This window comes from Dunckerocampus dactyliophorus, chromosome 10, assembly GCF_027744805.1.
Source record: "Dunckerocampus dactyliophorus isolate RoL2022-P2 chromosome 10, RoL_Ddac_1.1, whole genome shotgun sequence".
Classification (NCBI taxonomy): domain Eukaryota; kingdom Metazoa; phylum Chordata; class Actinopteri; order Syngnathiformes; family Syngnathidae; genus Dunckerocampus; species Dunckerocampus dactyliophorus.
Window position 1 is genome coordinate 4,988,522 of NC_072828.1, and position 16,357 is coordinate 5,004,878.

A 16,357-nucleotide genomic window follows, 5' to 3' on the forward strand; every position below is an offset into this window, starting at 1 on the left:
ATTAGAACAGAACCACTGAACTCTATACATGGTATGGCCCCGATCGCTTGCTGCTCATTGGAGGCCTGAAGCCACCGGAAGTATAGAAGTCGCCATGTTTTTTCACCCAAAACAAGAAAGCTCAACAACTAAGAGGAGTTCGAGATGCCGTCATGTGCTGCTATTAATTGCACAAATCGTGATACTCGTGAAAATCGCGAGAAGGCACTTACATTTCACAGGTAGGTAAAGGATTATAAATAATAAAAATAGTTTAAAAAATAGATACTTTAAATCTGTAAGCATCTTTTCATCCACGTAGTTGTAAATTACCCCTTATTCTCCTTTAGATTTCCACACTGCAATGCTCAACTTCTAAAGCAATGGGTAGTAAATATGCGGAGAGACAGTTTGATGTGCGGAGCCTTTGGATGTTAAGTCTTAAGTCTTTCTACGACGTGAAAGTTTCACTCTGATCTTACTACTGTGATTATGTTAATTACGCACATAAATGGAACAAGATGAAGTCATTATTTGTGTTTGTGTACATCACGCACATGTTTTATTAGGAAATTCTTCGTGTTAACTTTTATGAATGTTTGTACTTGTGTTAATGTGATCTTGTGTTACTCTTCTCTTGCGTCTGTCTTTAGAGAAGTCTTGGATGAAGCGCATGAGCTCACAAGCACATACAGTACTGTAAAGGACGAACAATAAAAACATCGAGTATGTACAAGTTCAGACGATAATTTGGCAAACAAAATGATGTTTTCAGTGTGGAACATGTCAATGAATAAATATTGTGCTGGAACTACTGCGCTTGTGATTTTCATCTTTCATATTAATTGCAAAGATTGAGGAATAGGGAGGATATTCTGCCTTACAAATGATTTACTGTATTCTACTTCATTTTTACAATCATTTATAACAGGCTTAGCAAATGGCAGCAAGTGCTTCATTTTAGACATGAATGAAAATACAGTGACTATAATTAAACATGTATTTCAAATCAATATGACGCAAGTATGACTGCATGTGTTCCATCAACAAACATGTCTTGTGTCTGTCAGTGGGGCATCATGTGGACTGGTGCTCCACTGTCCGCTACATCAGGGGTCCCCAACCACTGGACCGGATCGGGCCCAGTACCGGTCCGTGGGCAGGGCGAACTGGGCCGAGGAAACCTTTCAGGCGCAATGATAAAAAAAATACACACACACACACACACAAAAATATTTTTGTAAATAACTAAATACAATTTTAAGTAAATGCATATCCATTTTGGAAATATGGGCCATTATTTTATTTAAAAAATAATATAGTTTGAAGTTTTTGCATGTTTATGTTGTTTGTTGCGAGTGTCCCACTTTGTTTGACAGTCCTTGAACGCACCGTTGAATGTGCGCTAGCCTTCTCCCACTCTGCACAGATTGTCAACTATACTGTATTTTTATCGGGGGTTTTCACTACATATTGGTCTAAAATGCTAATACTCTGTGGGAATGCATAAAGGCAAAGTTTGATGACGTTATTGAGTGCTAATGCGTATATTTGTTGTGTGCACAGCTTGAAGTTAATTCATGCTAGCACACTGCCTGTTAGCACACATCAAGCAGCGGCGCTATAATCTTCTCTCTGAAAAACAAACTCCAAGTTTATAGTGGTGGATGGTGGGTCTGTATTCACTTTGTGCTTTTAATTTGATGTTGTTCCTGTCTTAGTTTTAGGAACTAATGACTAAGGCACATAAATGTAAACTAGTTACTGAAGAACTAATGAGGAATTAATGACTAAGGGACATACATTTACAGTTTCTGAGGAACTAATGACTAAGGCACATACATTTACAGTAGTTACTGAGGAACTATTGACTATGGCACACACATTTACAGTAGTTAAAGAGGAACTAATGACTAAGGCACATAAATGTAGACTAGTTACTGAAGAACTAATGAGGAATTTTGTAATTTTGACAGTAATTTTGTGTACCTTATTGTAAAGTGTTACCAATATTACTATTGTTAGGTTTATAGCCTCTCTTCTTTCTACTATAAAACCTACATTTAAAAAAACTAATAACTTCTATAATGTCACATTTTGTTTGTTCTCCTTTACTTTGGTTAGGTTTTCGCTGTCCTTCAAGCTATTAGGCCGATATTGTGTCATGACGTCAGGTTAAACATGAGAACAAGTGACACTACCAGGAAGGCTAGACCGTCTGAATTCACCAGTAATTTTTATTGATGTAATTGTATTTATTTTTATTGTATTATTATTTTAATAAAATGTATTTATTTTTTATTTAAAAGACAAAATATTAGTAAGGGGGGAAAGTTCATATAAGATATATTGTAATAAGATGCTTATTGACTGATACCACAAAGCTGAGATGCAGGCTGTTTTTTTTCCTTTCCAATATAAAAAAAACGTCATTGAATAGCTACACGGATTGGTTTAGAAAATGTAAACATGAACCCCGCATCCTTTCATTTTTCTGTATGTGGCCCTCGGTGGAACACGCTTGGACACCCCTGCAAAAAAAAAAACTAAGTGCTGTGCAAACAAAACAAAAATATTATACGTGATGAACATGCAGCACTTTCAAATGATTTTTTTTTTTTAAAAAGAGACCGGCCCCTTTACAAAAACAACAAAAGTCTTCATCCAGCTTGGGTCATCATGGCAGAAAAAAAGCCTCACTTCATGCACATGGCCAGCAACCTCAATATGGCGTCCCTGCAAGGTCATTTTCAGAGATTAGACAAAGCAGACAGCTGATGTCGGCCTTGCTTTTGTGCAACCAACCTGACAAATGGGATGTATGAAAGGCTGTACCTGGAAACAGCACAATTTTAAATCAGGCAAGATGCAGAAATCCACACCAATTTTGGAGAAGAATATAATAAACACACCAGGTGAATGACAGCACTTGCAAGATGACAAATAGCAAAGCCAGACCAAAGTTCTTCCACTGAAACAAAAACAGCACAATGACTTTTTTTGTTTTTTTTCCCACTGCATACCTGGCAGTTTTTCCATGGAGTAGTCACTCACCCAGAAGGCGGCACACAGCGTCAACACAAGACAAGTCTGAAATATTAAGAATGAGTGGGACAGATTTAAAATATGTGTTATATCGGTGGTTCCCAAACTTTTTACAGCCACACATTTCACCTGAAGCCTATTTGCTGTCTTTGCTCTTTTATTCCTTTTTTTCCCCCCAAAATTTTCCCACCTTGTTCCAAAACAATCTTCATACATTTTTTTCTCGTAATATTATGGCTTTATTCCCATATTATAATTTTCCCCAACCTAATATTCCAAAAATTAAAACAGTTTTGTCTGTTTGTGTTATTACTTTTTAATTTTTTTTTTTTTTTTAATTTTGCAACTCTATTTCAACTTTCTAGTCTTATAAAATTACAAATGTTCTTATTGTCATGTTTCAGTTTATGTCGCTCTGCTGCCCCCTGTCTGCCGTCTGTTTCAGCGCATGCTGTCTCTGATTGCACTGATGATGACCCTTTATCAGCTGCTGCCAGACAACTGGAGAGTGCCAGTTATTCCTTCGCTAACCTGTTAACCCACAGCCATTCCCGTTCCTCCGGTGGCTTCTAACTGGTCTACCTTTGCCTATCGTACCTGAGAAGTTAGAACGTATCCAAGCTAACGCTAAGTATTCTCTGCTACATTTTTGTACTGCATCTCTTTCCGTTCCTTGTCAGTGTTTTTTTCTGCCTTTAGTTCGCCAGTGTTTTGTGTTTGGTGACTCTGGGAGAGGCAGACAGTGTGCCGCAGGAGCTGACTGTGCAATGACCACTTGTGACTGCTGTGAGGCGGGGGCGGACCTCTCGGCAGCAACCGCAGAACAATACGTGCTTTCACTTAGTTTACCAAATACCAGTCCCTAAATTTGTAACTAGTTGCTTTTGGGAAAATAAGTCACCAAGAGGATTTGGAAAGTGGCCAGATTTAGTGAGAAAATGTCCAAGTTGGCAACACTGGGCTAAACATGAGATTGGAAGGACGGGGAGCCTTTCACAGATGGAGAATACACTAAGTCCCCAGCTTACGAACATCCGACATGCAAACTTTCGGAGATACAAACACGAGCCGACGGGTCTACTTTTTTCATGTATTTTGCCTTGTAGTACTGTAACTCCATATTTATACTACTACATGCTTGACCAGTAGAGGGCACTGTGACACTGCTAATGGGACCAACAGGGAGGGCGAGACAAGGAAGAGGAGAGAGGAAGGCTAAGAGCTGTATGATACAACCCAGTGATTAAAGTTTATGAAGAGTTAATAGGCCTGCTTAATTCTACACCACCCACAGAACACTACCTCTTTTAGAAGAGTCTAACCACGACAACCATTTGTCCTGTTTTTTGGTCCTTTTTATACAGTATTTCTCTATCAGAGAGGAGAAATATGATCTTAGAGGAAACTTAAAACATTTATATGTGAGAACAACGCTGAAAACCCACAGCAATTCTGTATGTGGAATTAAATTATGGAACGGATTGAGTAAGGAAGTCAAACAATGTACAGAGATGAGCAAATTCAAAAAACAATACAAGCAGTTGATGTTTGCTAAATACAAGGCAGAAGAGTCTTGATCACCACAATGATTGTTCTGTCATGCTTGTTTTTTTTGTTTTGTTTTTGTTTTATTTTTTTTGTCTTCTTACTGTTAGTATTTATTATTACTCTGATTATTATAGAAAATATGAGATGGAATGCAGGAAGTGAACAACAGGTACTGCACTAGATGTGGAACGGAGGGGGGGTAGGATTAAATACGCTTTGCTTCTTCGAGGAAAAGGCTTCTTGAGACGTCATCTGTACTTCTGTGTAGAAGGTGTCGGACGTTTCGCTCCTCATCCGAAGAGCTTCGTCAGCAAACTAATAAGTGCTGGTAGCTTAGGCCTTAAATACAGTAAGAGTGGGCGGAATTGGTGTGCCAACACCCTCCTCCTATTGGTTCGTTACACTAAGCCTGGGCGGAGCAGTGGTATAATCCTATCCTGTTATTCACACCTACGATAAAAGGGAAGTGTCGCTCCCTGAATTGGGTATGAACGACTCTGATACTGGCTTGTTAGCATCTATTGTTCTGGCTCGGCCCTGCCTTCACCTCATTTGCAAGACTAAGAGCTGTGGGTTTTGGTCTCAGTAACCTGCTGAACACAGGGTCCAAATTGAACCTCAAACCACCATTCCGATTCAATGATGGGTTCTGTTGTTTGACAAAAATAGCTTCCTTTACTCCTCTTTCAAACCATCTGTTTTCTTTGGCCAAAATCTTTACCTCGCTGTCCTGAAAAGAGTGATTGGTAGCTTTCAGGTGTAGATGTACTGCTGATTGAGGACCACTAGCATTGTCCCTGCGATGTTGATAAAGCCTTTTTTGGAGCATTTGCTTAGTTTCCCCAATGTAGTGCTCTTTGCATTCCTCATCTTTACAGTGGATGGAATAGACCACATTGCTCTGTTTCTGGTTTGGAGCCTTGTCTTTAGGATGCACTAATTTTTGTCTCAGGGTATTTACTGGTTTGAAATAGGTAGGAATTTTGTGTTGCCATAAGATCCTCTGGAGTTTTTCGGAGACCCCCGCTACATAAGGGACTACCACTCCTCTCCTTTTTGCTTCTGTGGGCTTTTGGGTTTCTTTCCCTACTCTCTTCTTTTGACATTTGTTAAAAGCCCACCGTGGGTACCCACAGGTTGAGAGCGCTCTCTGGACATGTTGTGTCTCCTTTTTCTTTCCCTCAGCACTAGTTGGTATTTGTTCCGCTCTATGTTGGAGGGTCCTAATAACCCCTAGTTTATGTTGTAGTGGATGGTTTGATTCAAAAAGCAGGTATTGGTCAGTGTGTGTGGCCTTTCTAAAGACCTCTGTAAGTAGCTGTCTGTCCTTTCCTATAATTACCTTGCAGTCTAAGAAGGCTAGTTGGTTTTCTTTAGTGTCCTCGCGAGTAAATTTGATATTGGTGTCCACCGCATTGATGTGATCTGTGAAAGACTGAATTTCTTGTTTTTTGATTATGACAAAGGTGTCATCCACGTATCTAAACCAGTGCCTTGGTTTTGTCCCTGAGAAGGATGTGAGAGCCTGTTTCTCCATCTCTTCCATGTACAGATTCGCCACTATGGGTGAGACTGGTGAGCCCATAGCACAACCATGAATTTGTCTGTAGAATTTCCCTCTAAACTGAAAATATGTGGTGTTAAGGCAAATTTCCAGTAATTGGCAGATGTGGTCAGCACTAAGTTTTGTTCTCCGATGCAGAGTTGAGTCCTCGAGCAGTCTCTTCCTCACCACCGAGACTGCTGCTGAGGTGGGGACAGATGTGAAAAGTGAAGTCACATCATAAGACACCAAAGTTTCCTCTGGCTCCAATCTGAGGTCTTTGATGCTCGCCACAAACCCTTTTGTGTTCTCTATATGATGATCAGTGTTGCCTACCAATGGGGATAAGACTGTTTTTACATATTTCGCTACATTGTACGTGGTAGAGTCAATGCTACAGACAATGGGTCTGAGGGGAAACCCTTCCTTGTGGATTTTTGGAAGGCCATAGATACATGGTGTAGCCTCCCCAGGGTATAACCTATGATACATCTGTCTGTCAATTAGTTCTTCCTTCTCTAACTTTTTGCTTCTTCCTACTCCTTTTGGACATGTGGAACTGTGAAAGGATGATTCATGAGATGTATTCCATTGGAACCTTCATGTTCAAATAACTAAACCAAACCAAACCAAACTTTTGAAAAGTGGTTGGGAAAATGTCAGTGTTATGGGAATAAAGTCTTTAAGGCAGTGGTTCTTAACTGTGTTGGAGGTACCGAACCCCATCAATTTCATATGCCCATTCACCGAACCCTTCTTTAGTGAAAAATAAAATATAGATTTTTTTCAAATGCAAGACATAGGTATATGTTTTTTTACTGGTGCACAAAATGACAGAGACAGGACGCTGACTCCCATCAGGGTTCGTGATACAGGTGAATCCATGCTGTACATATTCGTCCGACCACTTTCTTTTTTTGCTCGACATACAGTAGTTAGAATGGATTCAAATATTAAGAACGAAATCACACGACGTACTACCACATCAGTCACACGTGGACTATTTGATGGTGCGCTTTATTTGTACTCGGAACTGGGAAGTCGGACTGAGAGTGACGTGATCTCCGAGTTAAAAGCGTTCCAGTTGCCAAGTCAGAAAAACTGCACACTAGAGCAATATTTTTGATAAATTATTTATTATTTATCGTTTACACACGAGGCAGCCATCATTGATTGTTAACTCAGAGGTGGTGTGGATGCTCTGACGTCCAAGTTAAACATTCCGACTTCGGGGTGGCGGTTCAGTCGGGTGGTCCCGCTAGGAAATTGCAACTTCCAAGTACAAATGGAACGCACCATGAGCGCGCTAAATTCTTTGCCAAGGCAAGCAATGTAATGTGATTATCTGCAGCCAGTCATGGCGAAGCAGCGGCGTGTCATCACGAATTGACACGATGAGTCCGGTGTGTCTTAACCTCCCTGGGACCGACTCACCGAACCCCTAGGGTTCGATCGAACCCAGGTTAAGAACCACTGCTTTAAGGGAATGTAGTAATTCTGAGAAGAACTTTTTTTTTTTTAAGCATCAGCAGAAATGGAAAAAACAGCTGTAACTTCATCAGAATAAAGTGAAGAGTAAAAGAAAAAAGTTGTGTTGTAATGAGAAAAAAGTCACAATTTCAGGAGAATAAACTAAAAATGCCATTTTCATAGCAAATAGTGGAAATATTAAAGAACAGTTATGTTACTGTTTGAAAGTTGCAATATTATGAGAAACAAACAAAAAGTTGTCACTTTTGTAATAATTTTGTTAAATTTTGTTTTGTTTGTTTGTTTGTTATAATTTTTTGTTGTCACCATTATGAGAAAAAAATTACACACAAAAAACATCAGCAGAAATGGAAAAAAAGTTGTGACTTAATTCAAAATATTAAGAGAAAATAGTTGTATTTGCAAAAAAGTCACAGTTTATGAGAATAAGCTCGCAATACGAGGAAAAATAATGTCATTTTTGTAGCATAACATGGAAATTTATTGAAGAAAAAATATGTTGCTCTTTTAAAGTTGTAATATTATGAGAAACAAACAAAATAAAGTCCAAATCTTATTGGAATAAAGTCATAATATTACAAGGAGAAAATGTACAAAGATTGTTTAAGAAGAAATTCGAAATATTTGGAAAATGTATATAATTTTTAAAACCCACAAAATGGATATAAAGAATATGCTTTTTCACCAACATCACAAAGCTGAGATGCAGAAGAAAATATCCCAGTGTGCCTTGTTTGCTTTCATTTAGTGGAAAAAGTAGGACTTACTATCATGATGGTGGTGGCCAGTGCTCTTGTTTTGTCACACATCCTCTTCAGCTGCTTCAAGGGGCCCATCAGGAACATGGTGCTGTGGCAGACAATTCAATATCAACACAGAACATTCCCGCTGTGTGCTAGCTTGGGCTGTTGGCATCACTGACCTGCACAGCGCACAAATGTTCCCAAACGTGTAAAAGACGATGAAGAGGATGAGGCCAATCCTGGGGAGGAAAAGCACGCACACTCCCTGCAAGAACATGAGATACAGCGCCATACTCTTTCACTTCTTAAATCTGCCACATAAACACTGAAGCTTGTAAGCTCATTCCTTTTGTTTGGTGTTATTTCTTTTTGGAACAAAATGCAGAAATTGATCAAATACTCTCATGCCGTGCAGTTTACTTTTCATTTCATTCCATTTTTGTCTTGTTGGAAAACCATACGTAATTTACTAATAATAATTGCGCTTGTAATAAATGGCTGCAATATGTCAATACTCAGTCCTTTGAACAATAATGTAAAACTATTCAGAAAATCTAAATTCACCAAAAACAAGGGAGCCCTTCATTTTTTAAGTTACTTAATTTACTATTAAGTAATTTTGCAGCGTAGAACCGCTGCTCCTCTGCTTTGAGAGGAGCTACTGTAAATGAGGTGACTCGGGCATCTGGTCAGGATGCTTCCCGGACGCCGGACGCATCCCTGAGGAGGTGTTCAGGGCACGTATGACCGCTAGGAGGTTTCCGGGGAGACCCAGGACATGTTGGAGAGACTATGTCTCTCAACTGGCCTGGGAACGCCTCAGTATCCGCCAGGAGGAGCTGGACGAATTAGCCGGGGAAAGGGAAGTCGGGGCTTCCCTGCTTCGGCTGCTGCCCACGCAACCCGACCTCAGATAAGCAGAAGAAGATAGATGGATTGATTGATGGAATTTACTGGAAATTCTTTTAAAGTATCCATATTTTTGCTTAATTTTTACTTTATAGTAGGGCTGGGCGATATGACCTCAATCAATATCACGATAAATTGGTCAGTTTTACCTCGATATCGATAAATGCACGATAAATCCCGACCACTATATATCTTTGCCATCAGAAAATAACTGCAGGAAATGTAAATTAACTGGTTTTCGTTTATTTATTGACCAACTGGCACACATTACTTTCAGTGAAATATAATGCACGTAATGGGACGCACCTATTCCGCCTATAAAGCCTTCTGAAAAAACCTCCAAAAAGCGCCGCCAACGCTCCACTACATAACGTGCTTTGGGTGGTTACGACAGTTTTCATTCTCGTGTTCTTTTGCTCAACATCATCTTTGGAACCCAAAATAAATCTCCCTGGAACTGCGGTCCACAAATATGAATGTATGGTACATACCCTGGCATACTACATGTACATCCTGTACACACATGTACAAGGCTACACATACAGCCACATAACATGACTGTCTCATGCAATTACATTACTAATGGCCACTTATCACACTGCACAAGAACAACGGCACTGATATCAACCCAACCAACCACAACCATGTCAGGTAACATATTCCAATAAAAATAATACCATTTAAAAATATAGTGACTTTCTATTCAATTCCAGACATTCCATTGTCATGTTATTTGTATGTGTGTGCCATGTTGGCTTTAGAAACTGGATAGATAACCATCATCAAAATGATCATTTCCACAATGAAAAGAAAATGTCACGTTCTTGTCGCCATGTGACCATCTATTAGTGACTCAAATAAAGCATGGAATCCTTAAAAACTGCTACCAACAGCAAACTAATCATGGTTTCCTTTAGATAATGTTTTTATTCCCTTCTTCTTTATTTGTGAATTGTCAATTTTGCATAGTTGGCCATGATGCACTTGTTTTTTGTTTTTTTTTAACGGCTGAAAAATCCATATATTTCAAGTCAAGTATTTGTGTTATTAGGTATTAGTATCATTCGGAGCAGCGTACGATGCATACAAACAGAAAAAAAGGTTTTTAGCGCATGATTGGGAAAGCAGTATAGTACGTCACAGAGAGCAGTCATCTTTCCAGCAGCGCTCCAGTATCCAACTGATAACATAGCTAGTTAGCTACGTCAGCGAGTGCAGCTTGTGAGCCAAGACAAGTTGTAGGAGACTTGTAGATTTCTATCGAGATGCACCAACATGTTACTCTACTTTGATTCACTTTGTATGGACTCATTTCAAGAGCAAAATGCGAATGAAAGGGTTGAAAAACGTAGTCGCACGTGTGCTCCTTTTTATTTTTTCTACTCGCACAGTCTCTTTCTAGGTACAGCCGCTTCTTCATTTGAACCATCAGCCGTTCCCTCAAGGTCTGTTTCCCTTCTTGTTCAGGCTGGATGGGTGGAGTCATGTGACTACCTCGTCTTAAAGGGGAATGAACATAGCATACCAGCACACACAGTCAAAACAGACAAAAACATACTTTTATTTTCGTTTTTATTAAAAACCTGAATTTACCCACATGGGCAAAATGACGTCGGTTATAGTGGTCAATTTCAGGAACGGTAAATTTTCGGTTTCTCGCCCAGGCCTACTTTATAGTACAATATATTTAAAAATCTTACAAGAATATTTTAAATCCAGTTTGGTATACAGTAGGTGTGTCCAAACGTCTTTCCCACATGACATGTTGGTTTATGTTCACTTTTATGCCTTAGTTCTGGTTTTATGCTTGTATTTTGGTAGTTTTGCCTGGTTTATATCGGCCTGCTTTGCTTTTTCCTTTCCCACTTGTTGCTAATTGTTTTTTTTCTTGTATTTAGTTCAGGTGCGTGCTTCTTAGTTTGTCATTGCATTGTTTGCTGAAGCTCGACACGCTACTGCAAATCTGTCTTTGCCAAATCCCTGCCGCTGCTATTAAAATATACATTTTATCTGCAATTGGGTCCTGCTCTCTGCATTCTGGGGTCGTCGCCACAACACCACAAGCCAAAACGTGACAGCAACACACGTAGGCCTGTCACGATAATGCATAGATCGATTTATCGAACGATAAAAAAAAACAGGTGGATAATTATGAGCCCTTGATAAATTGACATTTACGTGTCTGCTCCATCTGTTAGTCTCTCTGTGGTACACAGGCTGGATGACAAGAGGGTTCACTCTTCATGTGTCTCTGTACATTGCCTGGGAGATATCAGCAACTGCGTTTCAGCTCACTGTCCTGTCTGGTTTTTTCCACTTATTGCGTTGCTGTGTGTACAGTAGTTCTTTTGACACCATGAGTAGGATAGGTAGATGTGAAGTGATGACGTCCCGTGATTCGTGAGGGTTCAAGTGGGCGTCTTCTGTGCCCTAGGTACACGACACTTGTGTGACATCTAGTGGCGCAAATGTGGCATGACAAAATGATCATTGAATAGTAATAAACCAAATGATAATATGGTTTTAAAAAAAAGGTTGAAATGATCAAAGATATGCTAAGAAGTTATATATATTTATATAAACAGCTGCCCTAAATTAGGCTATAGTTAGACCACTCCTCAAAAAGCCGAACCTGGACCCATCAACTCTGTCCAACTTCCGTCCAATTTCACTTGTGTCATTCCTGTCCAAGGTCATGGAGAAACTTTCCCTCTCACAACCCCAATCTTATCTGTCAATACATAATACTGCTAACAAATTTCAATTGGGCTTTAAAACCCACCACAGCACAGAATCCACGTTATTGAAAGTACACAATGACATCCTCACAGCCCTCGATGCTAAAACTCCATTGTGCTGGTACTTTTAGACCTTACAGCTGCTTTTGATACTGTGGACCACTCATCTCCCGCATGGAACACTGTGTTGGCCTACGCGGCTCTGTGCTTAAATGGTTCATGTCATATCTCACAAATGGGACTTTTTCAGTAATGATCGATGATTTTTCCTCTACAACCGCTTCCCTCTCCTCTGGCGTGCCCCAGGCTTCAATCCTTGGGCCTACCTTATTTTCACTACATGTTACTATTAGGACCAATCATCTCCAGACACAATATCCATTTCCATTTTTATGCTGATGATGTACAGCTCTACTCTACCTCCCAGTAATACTGAGTGGCAAGAATGCATAAGATCGCCTCTATAGCTGCCTGCATGACATCAAACAAATATATATTTATATGAAGGAAAAACACAGTACATTGTTTTTAGCTCTGATTCACCGCACTGCGCACCCAATTTTAACACTCCTACCCCTCTTTGTGCTCCTGCCGTTAAAAACCGTGGTGTGTTTTTTGACAACAGTCTAAAGTTTGATAAGCAAATTAGTTCTGTGATCAGAGCAAGTTTTTTCCACCTCAGCCTCCTGGCAAAGGTAAAGTCCTTTTTATCAAGACCAGATCTTGAAAGTGTTGATTATTGCAACGCCCTCTACACTGGAGTAAATCAGTCCCTCCGCCGCAGACTCCAGTTGGTGCAAAATGCAGCTGCTCGCCTCCTCACTAATGCTCCAAAACATGCCCATATCACTCCAGTTGTCTTTGTCTCCACTGGCTCCCGGTATAGCCAAGAATCAATTTAAAGTCCTTCTGTTTGTGTTCAAAGCCATTAATGTTTTTTTCTGTCCATCGCCACTCCAGGGGCCGGCGCTGTTCTCAACACACAACATTTTTCATTTTTTTTTGTTTCATGTTAAATTATATTTTCAGAATGTGCCCCAGTATATCCCTGGTACACAGCACGTGACCGATGAGATGCTTTGGTTTGTTGGATAGTCAATAAAGTTTGATTGAAAAACTACAATCCAAACAACATGGACGCAACAAGTGAACGTGCGCTCCAGCAACAAGCAACATTCCCCAAAGCTTGATGAACCAGTAAGACAACACCACTTTCCTTCCACTACAACTAAAATACTTTTGTGTATCCTTACAAGAACGGTACATGCTGCCTGCTAGTAGTGCTAATGGTAATAATCCATGTACAAAAATTAGCTAACTGCGGTCTGAAAAAAAATAACTATTTAGCGGACACTATGCTGCCATCTCTTAACACAAAGTAAAAGTAAAATAAAAATACTTACAAGAATAGTACATGCTGCTCCAATGACAAAACAGGCGATGAATCCTTTCACTCTTGTTCCCCATCCTAGCGTTGACGCCTCATTGACCGACTACAGGCGGCAAAAAACAAGTTAATTGCTAATTAAACGCAGCGAACAAGGAAGAGCAAATCAAAGATCGTTTTGTTCTTACCTCTAGGATTGTTCTGTCATCTCGCCGCGTTTCCTCGCCGCTCAAAACTGATTTCAGTTTATCCATAGCCAAAGAGTCTCCTTTCTAATGTACTACAAACGTCAATAAATGTTTGGATTCCTCACTGGGGTTGCAGTGGCATGGCTGCGTGGGAGACTGACAGCCGGTGCCTTGCCAAAGTAGGTATACCTGACAAAGTGTATCCCCTTCCGCGGGAGCGCGCACGGGTGCGGAGGGGGCGGAGCTGAGGTTCCCAGACGCGATATTATTTTAGTTAATCAAAAACAAAACGTGGATTGCGTTCATGCTTTGAATGTTAAAGATCGGTATTGTAATGCGAGACATTTCTACCGAAATAAATTGTTTTGATTCTGCACATTACGTGTCGCCCAAGTTAATACCGTACACGGTACCGTATGACAACGTCTTTTATCATCCTTCTCCTTATAATAGTGTAGTTTGGCGATCAGCCTGCTAACCAAACACAGGCTAAATACTGTGTACTAGATTCAAACACGCTTTCCACTCCAGTTATAGGCTGTGATACAATACTGTCGAAAATAGTTGTTTACTGTAACTCATCCTTTTCACTGGATTTTTTATTTATATCGGTGTAGTATTTATTTTAAAAACCCGCCCTCTGTTGGTCATCTTGAGCAACGTCATAGTATTTATTCAGAAATTGTCAACACTATCGACCGAAACATGTTATGATGGGTGTACACATTATTTCAACCTGGCCGACTGTGTCTGCAGCATAAATATGCTTAACATACCTGATATAAGTCCACTCCTCTACACGCTCTTCACCTATGATTGCGTGGCCTCCCACAACAACACCAGCATCATTAAATTTGCGGATGACACTACAGTCATCGGACTGATCACTGGTGGTGTTGAAACATCATACAGAAGAGAGGTGGCGGACCTCATAGCTTGGTGTCATGATAACAATCTCCTTCTCAATACAGATAAGACTAAAGAGATGATCATCGACCCAAGAACAAGGGAAAAGGAGCCGCATAGACCCCTGTTTATTGATGAGACTGAGGTGGAGAGGGTGAAAACCTTCAAGTTCCTTGGCACACACATCAGCGAGGACCTCACCTGGTCTCACAACACCGAACAAATTATGAAGAAGTCCCAAAGGAGACTGTACTTCCTGAGAAGACTGAGGAAATTTGGCATGTCCACCACAATCCCGATTTGCTTCTACAGATGCACTATGGAAAGTGTCCTTACCGCCTCCATCACTGTTTGGTACGGTAACTGTACAACACGTGATAGGAAGGCACTCCAGCAGGTGATCAAGACCTCACAGAACATTGTTGGGGCAGCCCTCCCCTCACTGCAAGACATTTATAAATCTAGAGTCCTACGCAGAACACACAACCTCATCAAAGACAGCACACGTCCACAACACTCATTATTCACACTCCTACCGTCAGGCAGACGCTACAGGAGTTTGAAGTCCAGGACCACAAGGCTGGCAAACAGCTTTTACCCACAGGCCATCAGGCTTCTCAACGAAGCACTCACACACGCCACACCCAACACACGCACACACTCATAGCACTTTATTGATTTATTTGTATTAATGTTTCTTCTGTTGTTGTTGCTTAATTTATTGGTATTTATGTTTCTGATGTTCTTATTCATTTTCTTGTGTTTTCTTTCTTGTTTTGGGAGAATGAACAGAACAAGAATTTCATTGCATAGCAGAACTGCCTGTTTTACTGTGCATATGACAATAAAACTCTTGAATCTTGAATATGAAATGCACCCCCCCCCCGCCATAATTGTCAGCTTTATTTCTAGAATCATGTGGATTATTCTGTAGGTATTAGCCATCATATATGGAAAAACTTGGGAATTTGGAGCAGTTTCATTCAGTTTCATTCAGAAAAATAATATGTGCCTGTGATTTCTAATGACATTATACAAGAAAGCTCCTAAATTTAAAAATCACATGTACATATAGAGCATTTGATAAGAAAACTATCCTCAAAGTCATTTGACAAGTTATGTTTGCAATTTGTGTTTACTGGATTCACATCATTAGTGTTAACATTACATCATAGAAAACATGTGCAGTATGTAATTGGTACACTTTCAACATTTCTATGTAACACAAGTACACACTCAAGGAGTCTGTCATTCTTGTCTACATTTACATAAAAGAGAACACACTGACTGAGCTGAATGTGTTACAGAGCGAAATAAAAACTAACTTGAGATCATATCAAATACATAGAATATAGAAATACACTGTTGTGTATTTGTTTTGTATTTCTTGTGTAGTTGTGTGCATGTTCAAGGTCCCTTTCTGTGCACAACAACCTACGCGACCCTTCCAGGAGAAGATGGACTTGACCTACAAGTAGATGTCTCTTCATCATGTCTATTCAAATAGCTTCAACACATCAATGAGTACTGTAGATAAAATACACAATAAAGGACATAAGCATCAAAGACGACCTGAAGTCATAGAAATAATACCATATTATTCAATAAAGAACATTCATTTTCAAATCATTTTGTGCTTGTCAAAGAGTAGGTTTCATCATGAAATCTTAGTATCGTAATCACAGCTTCTCCACCGAGTGATGATGATGATGATGCAATGATTCATCTTGGAAGGTGCAGCATGGTGGAGTAGTGGTTAGCATGTCTGCCTCACAGTCGGGATCAGGCCGGGATGACCTCCACCTCTCGCCCAAAGCCAGCTGGGATAGGCACCGGCCCGTAACCCTGAGGAGGACAAGCGGTACAGAAAATGAATGATT

The 16,357-nt window shown here is 40.0% G+C and overlaps 1 protein-coding gene across 1 annotated transcript; it reads right to left on the bottom strand.

Annotated features, from left to right (window-relative positions):
* Positions 1–127: 127 nt before the first annotated feature.
* Positions 128–13,773, bottom strand: sft2d2a (SFT2 domain containing 2a). The gene is made up of 8 exons (XM_054790769.1): positions 13,572–13,773; positions 13,400–13,489; positions 8,529–8,614; positions 8,374–8,455; positions 3,034–3,069; positions 2,892–2,950; positions 2,785–2,814; positions 128–2,715 (listed from the first exon to the last, which is right to left on the bottom strand). Exons 1-8 carry the CDS (start codon positions 13,635–13,637, stop codon positions 2,676–2,678), a joined length of 489 nt encoding a protein of 162 aa, XP_054646744.1. The 5' UTR covers positions 13,638–13,773; the 3' UTR covers positions 128–2,675.
* Between the last annotated feature and the right edge of the window lie 2,584 nt (positions 13,774–16,357).

Bases quoted from the DNA above. Each gene is read 5' to 3' on its own strand.
- sft2d2a (XM_054790769.1), bottom strand. From the start codon at position 13,637: ATGGATAAACTGAAATCAGTTTTGAGCGGCGAGGAAACGCGGCGAGAT. The intron at 8,615-13,399 runs GTAAGTATTTTT...ATGTTCTTGCAG, and splicing joins GAGCAGCATGTACTATTCTT to GGAGTGTGCGTGCTTTTCCT. The intron at 2,716-2,784 runs GTTGGTTGCACA...ATGACCTTGCAG, and splicing joins TCATACATCCCATTTGTCAG to GGACGCCATATTGAGGTTGC.